Source organism: Perna viridis, chromosome 6 (genome assembly GCF_037379345.1).
Source record: "Perna viridis isolate PV_CMFRI_1.1 ecotype Kerala chromosome 6, ASM3737934v1, whole genome shotgun sequence".
In the NCBI taxonomy this organism is placed as follows: Eukaryota; Metazoa; Mollusca; class Bivalvia; order Mytilida; family Mytilidae; genus Perna; species Perna viridis.
This window is the reverse complement of record NC_142450.1, coordinates 35,548,674-35,564,959: the sequence shown is the minus strand read 5'-3', so window position 1 is coordinate 35,564,959 and position 16,286 is coordinate 35,548,674. Positions and strand designations below refer to the sequence as shown.

The 16,286-nt window shown below is 32.7% G+C and overlaps 1 protein-coding gene and 1 pseudogene across 1 annotated transcript in view; one reads left to right on the top strand and one right to left on the bottom strand.

Moving 5' to 3' along the window:
- The window catches only part of LOC148614733 (uncharacterized), a 61,689-nt gene extending 49,800 nt beyond the window's left edge, over positions 1-11,889 (bottom strand). Inside the window, exons 1-2 of the mRNA XM_088589041.1 lie at positions 11,758-11,889; positions 990-1,195 (exon numbers count right to left, since the gene is read on the bottom strand). Of these exons, the coding sequence (XP_088445167.1) occupies positions 990-1,105 (116 nt within the window). The 5' untranslated portion in view covers positions 1,106-1,195; positions 11,758-11,889. The remainder of the gene's footprint in view (positions 1-989; positions 1,196-11,757) is intronic.
- On the top strand, positions 11,506-14,582 carry LOC148614732 (uncharacterized; annotated as a pseudogene).
- Positions 14,583-16,286: the final 1,704 nt, after the last annotated feature.

Sequence of the window (16,286 nt, the reverse complement as noted above, 5' to 3'; positions counted from 1 at the left end):
TTTCATTCTGGTTAAGATCGTATCCATGCTTTGCTGGTACGTGGATTGACGCTAGGTACTGTGCAGAAATCAATTTCAATCACTTTTTTTTTAAAACAATATCAAATCTTTCAAAACTTTATCCAAAGTCTTAAGGTGAAGATTTAACCTCTTAACGATTTTAGAAAAATGTTAAAATCAGACAGAATAGTGAGAAATAGTCAATAAATAGTTGGATACAGTAACTTATGGTTACACATTTTAGACCTTTTGACTTCAGAAAACCGATCAAACAAGAAACATCAGAAAAATATACATCCTTTCTTGATAAGAAATGAATTGAAACAGACTTTTTCACATCTGATACAATTTTCAGTTCTTAATATACCGTAAGAATGAATATTTTAGCAAAACATTATTTGGGTACAGGAAAAAGTTGGTATAGGTACAGCTTCCACATTTTAGACCCTAACATATTTTAAATTTATGTTTTGCTGCATATCCTGAAAACAACCAAAACCTAGAATGGACTACACAACTTTTTTATTTTCAAGAAGCAGTATAATCCTGCCATTTCCTGGGAAACTAAGCATACATATATTTTTTTGGTTTTGACCTTATGTCTATTATTATATTACAGTTCCATATATCTGACTATATTGGTACCCTATTCTAAAATCATGAGATACATGTACATGCATCATAAATATCATAAATTAAAATACAAACAAAATCAACATGGTTGAATTTATGAGTTCTCAATGTCTGGCCATGTTGTTTTGCAATACATAATCCAATTCATATGAACATTAACATATATGTGATTATCAACCTCTAATGGACTAATTCAGAAACTGTATGACATTTTGTGATTACTATTGTTCCTAACATTCCTTATTGGCAATTGTATTTTACAAGTTTGCTAAGACAGTCAAACATTGTTAATGAGGTCAGAAGTTGAATTTCTGAATTGGTCCATTCTATCTTTGTGCAACTAATCATAATCTTACCCTATCTTTTTATCTTGTGTCTTTTTCAGCTCATCATCTTTCTTTAGAACGGACAAGATAATCTTCCGCTCCTCTTCTGTAAGCGTGTCCAAATTGAGCAGGCTTTCCATTGACATTGCTGGGTTTTGGGTATTCATTGAAAACTGTTGTCTGTATTATTTATCAAAGATGCTCCTTCTCGTCCCATTATTTAGACATGTCATAACCTATAAAAGATGAAAACTTTTTAAAAATGCATAAATATAACTGCTGTAATATAGACCCATCCATTACGGGGCATACATGTAAGTACTGCCAGGGTTTCAGTTAAGACCATTTTAGAAGGGCAGGCCACCCTGTGCTTTTCCTTCCCATCCTTCTGCCTTTTATATAGACACACACATTCCAATACATGGAAGGAGTAACATACATGTAAGCAGAATACTCAAGGGATTAAAACTTGCATACAAAAATATTTCCTCCTGCCAACTGCTTCAGTCCAACTCTCCCCTGCTCCTTTGGAGTTGATGTGGGAAACCCTAACTGCCACCCAAGAAATAACAGGAATAAAGACACCACTGTTTCCATGACAATAACTGACATTGAAATTAATATGTTCCATCATAGCGACATCAACCTCTATTGTGGCAAAAATGGATTCTCAAGTGTTTTCTTAGACATCAAGTAAAGACTGATGAACAGACAATAGAATTTCAATGTCCATAATTCTTCGTTTAATGTATGTTGGTATAATGTCTACAGTTTAACACGTTTTTCAAAGCTGACCCATTGAACTGCAAAATTAGCTTTCTGCTATAGGGGACACATATAACCACATTCCTTATAACTCTATGCACAGGTTGAACTAAGGTAACAGCTAGTACCAATACCAGATGCCATATATCAAACCTGGCTGTATTGTTTACATTGAATGTTATTGAATACATATATAAATAACAATTATTTACAAAATACAGTCAATGTAAAGTATTAAATTTCTTGCATCAATATTTTCTTAGAACTAAATTTGTATGTGATGAAATCTGAAGCATTTATTAAATTCCTCACTTACATAGGTATTAATCCTTTTAAAAAGTTCATAATTTTACAAGTGACTGGTGATAAAAGTATTTCGATTTAAATTGTATCTTCTTTGTGCACATAATGCACATTCCATCAAGTATCATATCAATAAAATTTATTACAAAAAACTCGACATAAATACATTTTATGATAATTCCTTTATATATTTTCTTGAGAAAAATACCAATTTGCTCATGTATACTTAATTTCTTACTAACAATCCCAAATAGTTGATATATAATGTAAACAAAAATACTAAAACGATAATTATGCAGAAAATATAAAAAAACTTTTGAATGAAATACATAAGTCTGATATTCCTCTGTAATTTTAATTAAAGTCCAAAGACGCCATCATTATTAAATGAATTTTATGGTGTGTTTGTTGTTTCCGTTCATCTTTGACCTTACATTAAAGGGGTGTGGTTAAGGCCTTATAAAAACTATTTTAACCCACAACAGATTTCATGCACCTGTCCACAGTCAAGAGATGGCGGTCTTTTGTGTCGTTATATTACTTTTTAGTTTGACTTTGATTAGACTTTGTTGCTAGGTCAACGAACTTAATTTCGAGATAATTATGCTTTGAAAAAGGCAATATTTTACATGGATTCTGTAAGGAATTTTTACTCTTTAGACTGGTAGATAAGATTTCTTATAAATTTATATAAAGAACAATTAACTGACATTCATTTACATTTCAAAAAGAAAATGGGAATCACCAAACTACTTTCCTTGTAATATTAAAAAAACTTAACCTCCCATTACATTTCAATAGAATATTTTCTCACCAATTATCTACCCTTTGAAAGAATTTTCCCGTCAATTATCTCCCTCTGAAAAGGACTTTTTGCAGTTCACCATACAATTTTTTTATGAAAAAAAATTCTTTTAAAATATTTTGAACATATTATTTTTTACATCATTTCAACACCTTGTACCTGTAGTTAATTGATTATGTATATGTCCATTTGATTTTGCAAGATGACAGAAAAGTATGCTCCGTTTAATACATGTACCAGTAGGTACATGTATTATCTATATTAAAGATGTGTTAACATTTACTGAATACCTTTTGGTGATCACTGAAAGTATTTATTTTGTATCTATGGTTATACACCGGTGGGTTTGTTACTTTTCACCATATCTGTTCTTTTTCTATCACAGGAGATGAAATTAAACCACTTAGCCTGAATGTTATTTAAGTAAGCAAAAGGTTTGGTAACACTAGTAAAATGTAACCAAAAAATTGATAGGTAGAAACAGAGAAACAATTTTGTAATGGGAGTATGAACATCTATTGTTATTATACCTTACATAATACAGGATAAATTCTATTGGATGAAATATAATCAAGTGACATAGATTAATTTGGATATTTTTTTGTTTTAATTGCAAGAAAGGTTGAATAACCACCAAAATTCATGCCATCATTGAATAACCCAATTATTCACCAGTGAATAACCCATCAAAAATACAGGAGAATGTGAATAACCCATCCAGCACATTTGAAACCATGCATTTTTGTATAATAAAACAATTATGGCACTCTAATTCCATGAATATCCAAAATTGTCAACCTTACAACAGTTATTCCCCTCGGGCTAAATAACCCTAGTTCAGGTTGACAATTTTGGATATTCACCTCCTCAGAGGGCTATAACTGTATATTATACAACTGTATAATGCAAGTATGTTTCATTGAACCAAGACCATACTGTCCATATAGTCAGACTCATCTTCACTGTAAGTCCTGAAATGACCCCTTCTAAAATAAAGTAGTGAAACTACTTGGATTTAATTCATTGGTACTTACACAACAGTATAATGACTGGACAATAACCTCCAGATATATACACGGAATACCATTATACACATGTTGAAAATGGTAAATAGAAATGTCCATTGATTGTCATACCCTCTGGCTACACATAACATTTGTACATAAAAAAATATCGAATTGTAAAATATAACAAAATGTATCAATAAATAAACTTACAAATCTACATGAACTTCAATGGAATAAAACTAAAAACATTCTGGCGAAAAAAAGATGTTTACCAAATGTGTCAACTCCACCACAATCAAAGAAAAACAAACAGGTCACATAAAGTTGGCAAGTCAATATTGATACATCTAAACTTCATCACGATAATAAAATCGTTCAGCATGACACCCACCAGATATTTACCTGCATCTACCTGCCAATGTGTTGTATGTACTTGGTTAAATGATCCACTCCATGTTCACTGACACAAAGTTTATCAACCAATTCACATAAAGATTTGCAAATCAGTTCCACAAATTGTTCTACATGTATTTAGAAATTCTTAATTCTTTCCACAAACAACTCTAAATCTAACATACAATGTAGCCATAATCCATTTATTTTTTATTTCAAATACCATACATACATTTAATAACTGAATAATTTTGAAAATATTTATTATTTACCTAATAAAGCATTAAATTCCCCGTACTGTTGAATCAAATAGAACTTGTACATATTTGTATTGTTGAGAAATTGAAATTTTTCAGAACAACATGTATCAAAGGGCATCTGGATTTAACATTAAAAAATCATCAGTAAACTTTTTTCATCTTAACATGTATCAAGATATACACAAAACTTATATTTGACAAATTACAGCAAAATCTTACACTTTTCAATTACAAGTAGTTTAGTTCAAATATTTGGAAAAATCCAATTTCTAAAGGAAAACACACAGAACACAGAAAATACCCATTTTTTTAAATGGTCTTGTGATTGAACGGTGACCTATTATTATTTCATTTGAAGGTTTAAGGTATCATTTTATACCTACAAGCCTCCTTAAGGAAAGACGCCACGTTCCTCGCACGTTAAAGAATCCTTCTGTGGTATTCTATAGGAATAGAAACCACTGGGCTCCGCAACAGGAGGTTAAATTGCTCGACCCCACCCACCAGTGGCAATTAAAATTTGTTGACCCCATTATCCTTGTGTCCCATCCCATTTTTCATATTATCATCATTTCATGTTCATTTTATCATCCAATTCATGTTCATTGCCTGGATATAGCTGAAACATTGCTGCTCAGGCATTAAATCCCATCAATCAATCAATCAATCAATCATTTTTGTGATCAAGCTCACTTAAAGAATAATTATAACCACCCCTCCTCCTTTTTAGACTTCAATCATATCGTACTTTTATCTGAGTAATCTCCCCTTGCTGCCTGGGTATCAAAATTAGGAAACCAAAAAATGAAAAGAAGCTCTCTTCTATGAAAACTAACATTGTACCAAATAGTAATTAAAATCCCTAAAAAAAATACTGATATGATTATACAAAATGAGGACAATTAGACTGATGAACTGAGGTGCATTGTAAAATATGTGGCAAAAATAACTAAATGTTTCAAGTTCTTTGGAAAATCTTGATAGTTCTGCTAATTTTTTCGCATTTTGAAATAAACATAGTGTATATGTAAATAAACAACAGATATGTGTAGTTAACATGTATGATAGTTTTAGTCTCACCATGTATTCTGCATAATAAAGTACATGTATACAGCCGACAGTTATACTTATCATATATTTCACATTTCTTAAAATATTACTCACCCACAATATACAATAATCATGACAAAGAAGTCTGATTTTTGTGTACAAGTCTCTCTTGATCAATATAAGCCATAACTTTTTACTATACAAATTAAAGATTAACACAATTATTTAGATATTTGACACATTTTTTAACCCTCTCAACATGGTTTACCTGTGAATTAAACTTCTACCTCCTATTATATAAGTGTGAATTAAAAAATGAGTAAATATCCTATCCATTGTGCTTTGGTCATGATTGTTTTGTGTGAAAATTTTAAGTCTTGAAATATTCAAAGGTTAAAATACGGCATGCTCCACTTCCTTTCATAACACCCAAATTGACGATCATGTCCTATATTAAAGAAATTTCAGCTCAACTTCTATTCATGCTGCACTTTCAATAAAGGTTGATTTAAAATGCACTTTTACCTGCATGATGTACTGTGGTTTGAATTGAAATGATATGCACATGCTGACATGTACATGTTAGAAGTTGAAAATTGCACTTTTTAGTCTATATAATGATAATCCTGAAATAACTGTTCGCATTTATTATGAATATATAAAACTTTTGAAATACAGAGTGAAAAATTGTAACTGTAATGTAAAAACATCAATAAAATAGAGATTTTATCATTACAAACTTTACAGCCTACTTACATTTTTCACCATGCTACTAATATAAGCAATGCAATAATTTCTTAATTAAAAATACTTGCTAAAAAACAAGGATATCCCCTCAAATAAAATTAACAAAGTGGATCTCTGTTATAATGTACATTTTGAATACATGTATACAGTCCATTTCAAATATTCCTCTCATAATTGAAAAAAAGGCAGATGAATATTTAAGGAAGGTTCGACATTACTATGGTAACAAATTTGAAAAAAAAAAACAATAAAAGTACAAATATCCAATTCTAACATGTACATGTGACAGCGAATAATCTACTCATAAAAAATGTATGGCTAAACCCTATATAACAACCTGAGATTGAGCTGCTCCCTAAAAAAACTCATCTGCCCACACATATACATGATGTAAACAAAAAACTTAATCCAATTCCATAAAGATACTTTGTCGATATTTCCAATAGGGCGAAGTTAACATTCCCCTTTCACCTGAATGCCTATATCAGCGTGACTTCAATGTTTACCTTCATATCAGTAATAAGTAGACTTTAATACAAAAATACACTTATTTAATGGTCCAATGGCCCATTGGCCCTGTCAATTACTTTTAATTCATGTACTAGGTGAAAGAATGACCAGGTGTGTTCTAAATATTGTAAAAAATCTATTCATTACAGAATGTTGTAAATATGAATGGAGGTATATATTTCATGAAATGACTTCCTTCAAGATACAGTATTTTCATCATGTCATACAGAAAGCTATAGATAATACAAAAATACATGTAAATTAGGCAAACTAAAATATTACCTGTTTGCAATCACTCTGCAAACACTTATTTAAGGCCAGTTCCTATAAAGGCATTTCTTTCAAATAAACTATAAAGGCTTGAAAGAGCCAGAATCGCTCACCTGAATAACTCAAACCATTTATTTGCATCATTTGGTAAACAAGCAGAATATCCTAACCAACATTGAAACCAAGTTTGGTCCTAACTGAAGTAAGAAAGGGTCAAAAGATATGTACAATATATTAGTGAAAAATGATATCTGTCCAAATGGACCTAAAAAAAAATGGAGTGAACTACTAGGTGAACATAATTTAGAATGGAATTGTACTATTTTTAAGCTTCCATTTGTAGTCACTAAGAATACTAAACTCCATTGGCTTCAGTATAGAATAAACCATTATATACTTACTACAAATAAGCTTGTTTTTAAAATGAAAATTGTTGATGATCCTTATTGTACATTTTGTCACACAGAAAATGAAACAATAGAACATTTGCTATGGAATTGTAACATAGTTCAAGATTTTTTACATTATGTTGAATATTGGTTTCTTTTACATGGTTTAAGTATTCCAATTACAAAACTGAGTTTTATTTTTGGTGATGTTTCAAAACTTTCTAAAAATGACCTCCAAAACATTATATTTTTTAATATCAAGAAATATATTTATGATACAAGGTGTTTTAAAAATAATTTATCTATAGTAGCATTAAAATGTAAGTTGCAAGATATGTATAAGATAGAAAAAATGTTAGCAGTAAAAAATAAGTATATTACAAAGTTCAATATTAATAATAATATAAACTGTTTTTGTTTGTTCTTTTTTCTCTGATTTATTTCCCCTTTATTTTTAATATTAATTTTTTTATATATATACTCTGATTTTTGTTGTATACTAAATCATGTGATATTTGTGAACAATATAAGTTATGTGTTTTATGTCATGATGATTGTATATGACTGTTGGAGAATTTAGAAAAAAATAAAAATAAAATAAAAAAAAAAAGTTTTGTTCTAATTGGCCCAGTAAGTGTCAGAGGAGAAGACTGTGGAAAATTGTTAACAACAATCGATGCCAAGTGACGGCAATAGTTTACATGACCCTTAAGGTCAAGTAAGCTAAAAATCAAAATGTCTGAAGGTACTCATTCAGGGCTACCAGTACTTGAGGTAGACAGGGAGGAGAAGTGAAGAGCAGTTTTCTACATGTATTATTACATTCAAAATTATTTAATGTTTTTAATGAATGTGATAAATGATGTTATATACATGTGCAAATGAATGTACTTCTTAATTTTTTATGTTCAGTTTCTCTTGTTAAGAAAAATGCTTTTGTTTAAGCTGAATAGCCAAATACATGTACAAAGATGTACTGACTGAGTGAAAAAACATACATGTACATGATATTGATTACCCCATTTCAAAATCAGACCAAAAATAAATAATTTGATTTTTTGGTTGTGTCCTTTTGACACATTTAAACTCAAAAAAGGTAAGAGCTATCTGAAATCTGACTGAAAATTGCACAAAGTAACAACAGTAAATTGAGCAACTCATACTCCACTAAAAACTGGGAGCATGGACAAGGTGCACTGGTAGGGTAAGTGACCTATTTAATTAAGTAAAACCTTAATTATAATTACACCTTATATAAGAACTAGTTGATAGCAAGTGTATTTTAAACATATTTTTTAAGATTTCTGTCATTTTTACAGCTTCCAAGAGAAAATGCCTGAAATATGCCTCTCCCCTTAACTATAGTATTAACTAAAACATGTATTTGCCTTTTTTACCCACACAAGCCCAATTTATTAATTTAAAAACAACAACAGAGGTGTTCCGTCAAGTATCAATTGAACAGTCAAAGCATGTAGCAGACAAAACTAGAAAGATTTCGGCATGCTAAGCCTAATGAAGAAGACTTTCAAAGCATGAAACAATACTAGATAACTTTTTCTTAGATATTCAGCGTAATTAAGAAGATATATCATGGCAGGGAAGGGATTTTTTTTAGTCTCAAGAATAACATTTCCCTCGACTGGTATTTTTTGCAAATACCCCTCCCTGCCATGATATATCTGTAATTACAAGTTCTGTACATGTACAATTTTGTACCTTGCATTATCTTGAAAATGAGAATTTGAATGAATACATAAAGTTTTATTGATTTCCTTAGTTCTATAAATTCCAAATCTATATCAGGTTGACAAACGTTTTGTTTATAATACTTGATAGATTGAGGGTGTTAACTTAAATAAATCACGATATAATGTAGATACAAAAACACATACATACCTCTGCAATGAAATTTTGTTTTGAAATGCAGTTGTTTCGTGCAGATCATTTCCAATACATGTACTGGTAGTTCATCTTTCAATTGTTGACAACAAGAATATAATCAAAAACTGGTACATTTTGAAATAATAGAAATATGTAAATAGAGACACAATTCATGATGATTATTTTGATTAATGTAAGCTCTGCAGTACATGTACATGTATTTCATTGAGCTAGAACTAATTTGATAATTACTGACTGTCATTTTTACATGTTAATCAAAGTATTGTTAACCTCATCATGATCTACACAGTAGAACAGTATATGTACATGTAATTATCATTTAAACATGATTGTGTACAATGTACAAGGTACACAGTCAAACAATCAGTCTGTGATAAAAGACTTGCCATAAATGCAGTCAACTCATAAAATATTTTATGAAATCCATGCCTCAGAGACCAAAACATCAAAAGGATTGTTTCACATAGCCATATATTGTAATATGAACATGTTTGTCCTTCCAATAGGTCAATATCAAAGGTCAAAAACAACTAATCCTCAAAACTGTCATTGATTTTTTTTCAAAATCAAAATGACTGTGTGGTGACCGAGGACATATGGCACTGAACCACAATATTCAACAAAATGAAGACCTATGGATGCAGACCATAAAGTCCCTTACATACATGTACATGTATGTAGCAGCTTGTAAGCTTTTTGATGTTTTGAAATCATGTAAGAAAGGAAATAGTAAAGAAAAGTTATTTTTGGGGACCAAGACTTTTTTCAGTCACATGGATCAAAGTACAAAATGTAGAATATGAACTTTTGCCATCACTTAATGCCCATGGCTCTTGTTTGTTAACAATTCGAAAAAAATATCCTCTGAAAATACAATTATGTATTACATGTAGGCAGATTTGATGTAAATTGGTATGGTTGATTTCATTATAAACAAGGGTGCCACCATACGGCACCAACTGGGTCATGTTTTAACTTTGACAACAAATTAAGCCTTGAACACTGGAGTTTAAAATGGACACACTGAATATATGGGATTAACACATGCACTCTGGGTTGAAAATTGTTTTCTTCAGGCCCAAGCCCATGGCTTTTTCAACATTTTAACCCTAAGCCTGACCAGTGAATTGCCAAGTCACATTTTTTATGGCTAAGTTTAAGAAAAAGAGAGCATTGAAGGTTCTGTGGCTGCCACCTGAATTAGTTCTGTAACAAAACTAATGATTTGCACACAACAAATTGTCCTGACTTTTCTCATGTAGGTTGAGGGGATCTACATTTGAATATATATAGTAAGGACATAACCAGACAGTCAGTAACAATTTTGGGAATTTTCTGCAGAATTTTTTTTAACAGCCAGCGAAACTGTGAACAGCAGAGAAAGATACAATGAATGTATCTACATTTCCCAAACTTTTAAACCATTTTCATTATTTTTAATTTGAAAAAAATAAGAATATTCTCAAAACAACTGTATCAGAAAAGATTATCATATATTTGTGCTGTGAGTTAATCTTTAATCAGTTATTTTTATTTATCTAATTTTCTCGATAACAAGACCATCACCTTTTGTTACTTCCAGGACATAACTTTTTTGTGAGTATATTGAGGAACCTAGTAAGGGAAATTATGATATATGAAATAACCATAGTATTTTGCAGTGCTTGCTGTGAAAACATACAATGTAACAAATCATACTATCATACAGAGGACAAAAGCACAGCACAATACAATGTAGCATCTACAAAACACATGTATGTAAAAATACTTTCATGCATTTTTTAAACTGAAAGACAGCACCACAAGTCTTCAACTGTTGAGAGGCTAGTTATTATCTTGTTATATTGCCTACCTACGGTTTAGAAATCGCTTTCAAAAATGCAGAACATAAAAGAGGCATAAATATATACATGTTGGTCTGGAAGGGGGAAACAATAAACAAAAAGCAAAAAAAAAGTTGTGGCATGGAACAATTGCTGTAAATTCAGTAAATTTTGACTAAGACTAAGAAAACTATTTGGATTTATTAAACAGTTTAACTGAATTTAAAAAAAAACACTCAAAGACAATGCATGATAACACAAAAACATATAACTAAGCATAGCAAACAAAGCATTTATTTGTTCGTATTTTGTAATTAAGATGGGCATCCAGATGGCTGGATACGCATTGTCATCCAAGCACGGCATCAATAAACAAGTCAATAAAATATGCAATGTTATTAACTTAAAGGAACTGTATATTGATGAGGACAGGGACCCAGGTGTGTATGTAGTGTAATCAAACAGGTGGAAATGACAGGTGTCATGCAGTATTATTACAGGTAATAAAATAAGACCCTCTATCATGTCATTGCCACATCTACAGTTGCCTGTATATATATATTTATCTTACCGAAAATAACATCCACCGATGTACTGCAGTATGAAATTCCTGTCTATCTTCGAAAAGTTAGTGTAATTTACAAGTTACTGTTAGTCAACAATCCGTGGTGACCCAATCTTAAAACTTTTCTGATTGGTCAATAACACAGGTCAAACGGATGTAGTTATTTCCCGCCAAATGTGAATTTTTTCAATGTTAATTAACGGGAAAGATCACCAGTCGCGGATCCAAGGACTGGCGTACCGGGCGTACGCCCCCTATATCGGCAAGAAGAAAAAAATTAAACACAGGTTTCACCCCATAATATTTTTTGCCTTGCTTTGCACGGCATTTAATTTACGCCCCCCTAAACTCAAATCCTGGATTCGCCCCTGATCACCTTTGTATTTCGTTGGCTTCCTGAGAAAAATCATATATATGTATACAAAAATAAATAACTAAATGCAAAATGTGCATTTGCAGGGATGAGTTCGTGTTATATGTCCCTGGGTTTCGTCAGGGTAATAATAATAAATCACTGCGTTCGCAAAATATACGAGGCTGTGCAAAAATCGAAATCTTCAAAACTTAGTAATATAGCAATCTTGCAGAACTCTTATTTCTTTTTACCGAAGGAGTCGACAAATGGCAGTCGGTTTGGTAAGTACTGCTACTGCACAGAATGAATGATGATAATCAATATTTTGGTCTAATAAAACAACAGTAAATCTCAATATGTAAACAAAGAATCATCCGTAAATATTTTTTTATAAGTTTTGTTTTTATTATTACAAAATCAGCTTTTAATTGCACAAATGAAAAAGGGAAATGGTTCAAAGTTTTTTTGTCATTCCGGACACGGCAATAAGTCCTAAGGAAAATAAACTAAGTAAAATGTGGATCACAAACCCGGAGAATGGAAAGTTAAGATAAGAAAACTTTAAGTACAATAATAGTAAAATTGTTTGTGAAGATCATTTTACTCCATATTCTTTCGAAAGGGAATAGAGTTGGAATATTATTTAACAGCACCAAAAAGAAAGACATTGCGTGCAGATGCAGTACCAACAATTGTAAATACGGGCGCGTACAAATACAAATAAGCCGCATGTTCATGGCGACGATACTACGCTTTCTCTGAACTCTTCATTTCTAAGTTTTTGTGATGATATACGTCATGAAACCTATGATGTTGACGGTGAAATGGACTGTGAATCTGAAAGCTCAGACAATTAATCAATAGAAAATGAGAGTGCACGTAGCAAATATTCTTCGATAACTAGTCAAATGAAATTTATTGTTTTTGAAAATCAGTTATTATCATCTTCTAACAAGACTGAAATGCCATAAATGCAATTACCCAGCTGAAATGTCAGGCATCAAAAAATAATGTTCATCAAGAACAATAATTAGGGTATCTGTTTTTTTTTTTTTTTTTTTTTTTTTTTTTTAACAAATTGCACCTCGTCTATAGATGGCTTCCACAACCATTAGTAGGTAAAATGCCTCAACACATATAAGTGTTTGTTAATATTAAAGTAACTGAAACTGGTAGCTCGTGTAAAAGGGAAGAAGAGTTTCCGCAGATGCATGGAATATCTTCTGGATAAAGGGTTCCAAATTGTCATAGTAGCAACTGATCGACTTATCCAGATCAGAAGTGCAATGAAAACAATATCCAGATGTCGAACATCAGTTTGATTTTTTGGCATTTAGCTAATACAATAAGCTAGAAGTTGCAAGTTAAGTCAAAAAAGTTAAGTCTATCTGCAACTATTTTTGGCGATGTGCCAGTAACTGTAATGGAAACAAAGACTGGTTAGAGGAAAGTTTCGTCTCCACAGTTTATTATGTAACAGATATTCATGAATTCGAGGATAAACATGTAACATCATGTGATCACGTAACTTTAATAATTGAAATGGCAAGGGCAAAAAAAAAGGATGAAAGTGTGGTCTGAGGCACACAATGCACTAAAAGAAATAGTATTGGATAAACGGCTTCGACATGACATACGATGTTTGAGAGATTTTTGTCATACTGGAAGTTTGGAAGTGTACCACAGTTTACTTTTAAAATATGTCACAAAAAGACACGAGTTTGATGATGATCAAGTGCATGCAAAACAACATTAGCTGTGTTGGATCATAATATATCACTTAATAGAGGACAAACACTTGATGATAAGGGGGAAGGAGTTTACAAAAGAGACAGGAAAATGGGTAGCAAAATCTGTCTACAATAAAAAAAAATGCACAGTTGGGTAACTCCCGTGATTAAAAAGTATCTGCTATAAAATAGGAGAGCATTTGTGCATCGATCGTAGCAAAACCTACATGTAGGAAACATCACACCAATCCCAGCACCACTTGAGTAAGAACTGGTACATCAATTCCAGCACCATTTAAGTCAGAACTGGTGCAGAACCTACAGGAAACATTGCACCAATGCCAGCAACACTTACGTCAGAGCTGGTATAGAACCTGTAGGAAACATCACACCAATGCCAGCACCATATAAATCAGAACTGCTACAAAACATGCCGGAAACATTACACCGATTCCAGCAATATTTACGTCAGAACTGGTACAGAACCTGCAGGCAACATTGCACCAATTCCAGCAACACTTACGTCAGAACTGGTACAGAACCTACAAGAAACATTGCATCATGCAATTCCAGCAACACTTACGTCAGAACTGGTACAGAACCTACAAGAAACATTGCATCATGCAATTCCTGCAACACTTACGTCAGAACTGGCACAAAACATGCAGGAAACATTGCACCAATTCCAGCAACACTTATTTCAGATCAGTTTTCCCTCAGCTGCCAGGTTTACATTGTTGCGGTAGAGAAAGGTTGCTGTTAAGTCATCAATATGGTCTAACGGAGATCTGGCCCTGTCTGTTCATTGCATGACTTTCATCAGTTTTAAAAATGGATTTCTCTGTTTGTTTAGGCTTTGACATGAGATCAGAAAGTAACTCCTGTGTTCAACTCCAGCGTTATATAGCGCACAGGCTGGGTCCGATTGGTATTTTGAAACTGAATTTATGTAAGCTGTAAGATGTATGTTCCCAGTAACCCAGCTAAAGGCGGCACTTGATGATGGCTTTGGTAATTGCCTTGTTTATTTCATGCTGTTACCCATACTTCATTAGTAATAATATTCTTAAGCTTCTTTGTGTTGAGGTACTGTAGGGAGCTCTTTAACACAGCATTTTCTTTCAACTTTGATTCCCAGAAGCTGTTGATGGCCTTGCATGTTATACTTTTACATGAATGTTTTCCAGGTGGCATTTCCAGTAAGTTGTGTGCGCTAGGTAGGCCACACTGTAGTAGTAGTGACGCTACCTAGATAAACCAACTGTTTTAGGATTTCTGCTTCATGAAAAGTTGTCTCCATGCTATCTTATTCTCACCAGATTCATAGTCTATGCAGATTTAGGCAAATGTAATCAAAATCCGCTTGTGAATCTTGCCTTTTAAATGGATTTTACTAAGGAGTGAGTAAGAATGAGGCAACATCTGAGGCCCTATCTGGAATGTGCAGGACCTGATTTAGAGTCGTGGAAAAATATACACTCTAATCAGCTGAATGGAAACTTTTGGGTTAAGCCCATTAGCAATGTGTAGTCCAGGACCATCAATGTATACAGGGACCTTCTTGCTAGGCTTCTCCTATTATGTACTACAGCAGATGTTCCATATTGCGAGTGGTGATCCTCACTGATATCTAGATGTGTGCTATCGAGGTTTTTGCTAATGTTGTGTTCAAGCAGAAGTCGGCTTTCACTACATCATCGTTACGACAGGGTATTTGTGACTTTGTCTTGCTGATGCTATATCTTTTGGACCTGGCATTGCTTTCTTGTATGTCCAACATCAAATGTAGTTCGTCTTTGTCAAATGCAGCTAGTGTGGTATTGTCTGAATTGTTGGTGTTCCGCAATTGATAAAACCATTATGGCATCCAAGCTGGTCGTTCTCGAGGATGTTAAGCAGAAGATAAACATAAAATTAGAAACATGTGGGAGATAGTACACCACCTTGTCTCAGAGAGTAATCAAGGGAACCAAGGTTATAGCGGTAATCAAAAGAATATAATCCAGGGACAAAGACCCGACATGGAAAACAGACATACACAACAAAGAGCATAAAGTAAGTATAATCATACATACAAAGTAACAAAAGCAAATGAGCAACTCGGACTCCACTAAAAACTGGGAGCATAGACCAGGTGCACCGGTAGGGTAAGCGTCCTCTGCTTTTCTAGAAACACCCGCCGAGCTGCTCATAAAAAGTCAAGTCCGGGATAGACAAACGAGGAAAGGAAAACTATGACCCGTTGAATAAATCAGTTTTCATGGTGCAGATTGATACACCATAACGATACACGAGTTCATGATGACGACCATAAAACTTCTGTAGTGATGACTTCAATCTTGTAGCAACATAACCCTGTTCCAGAAGCCTATTTGTTAGAGTTCTAGTGCAATACAAAAAGTCTGTGTAGTTTCGGCAAGCTCTGGCATAACGTATGAGTTGTGATATGA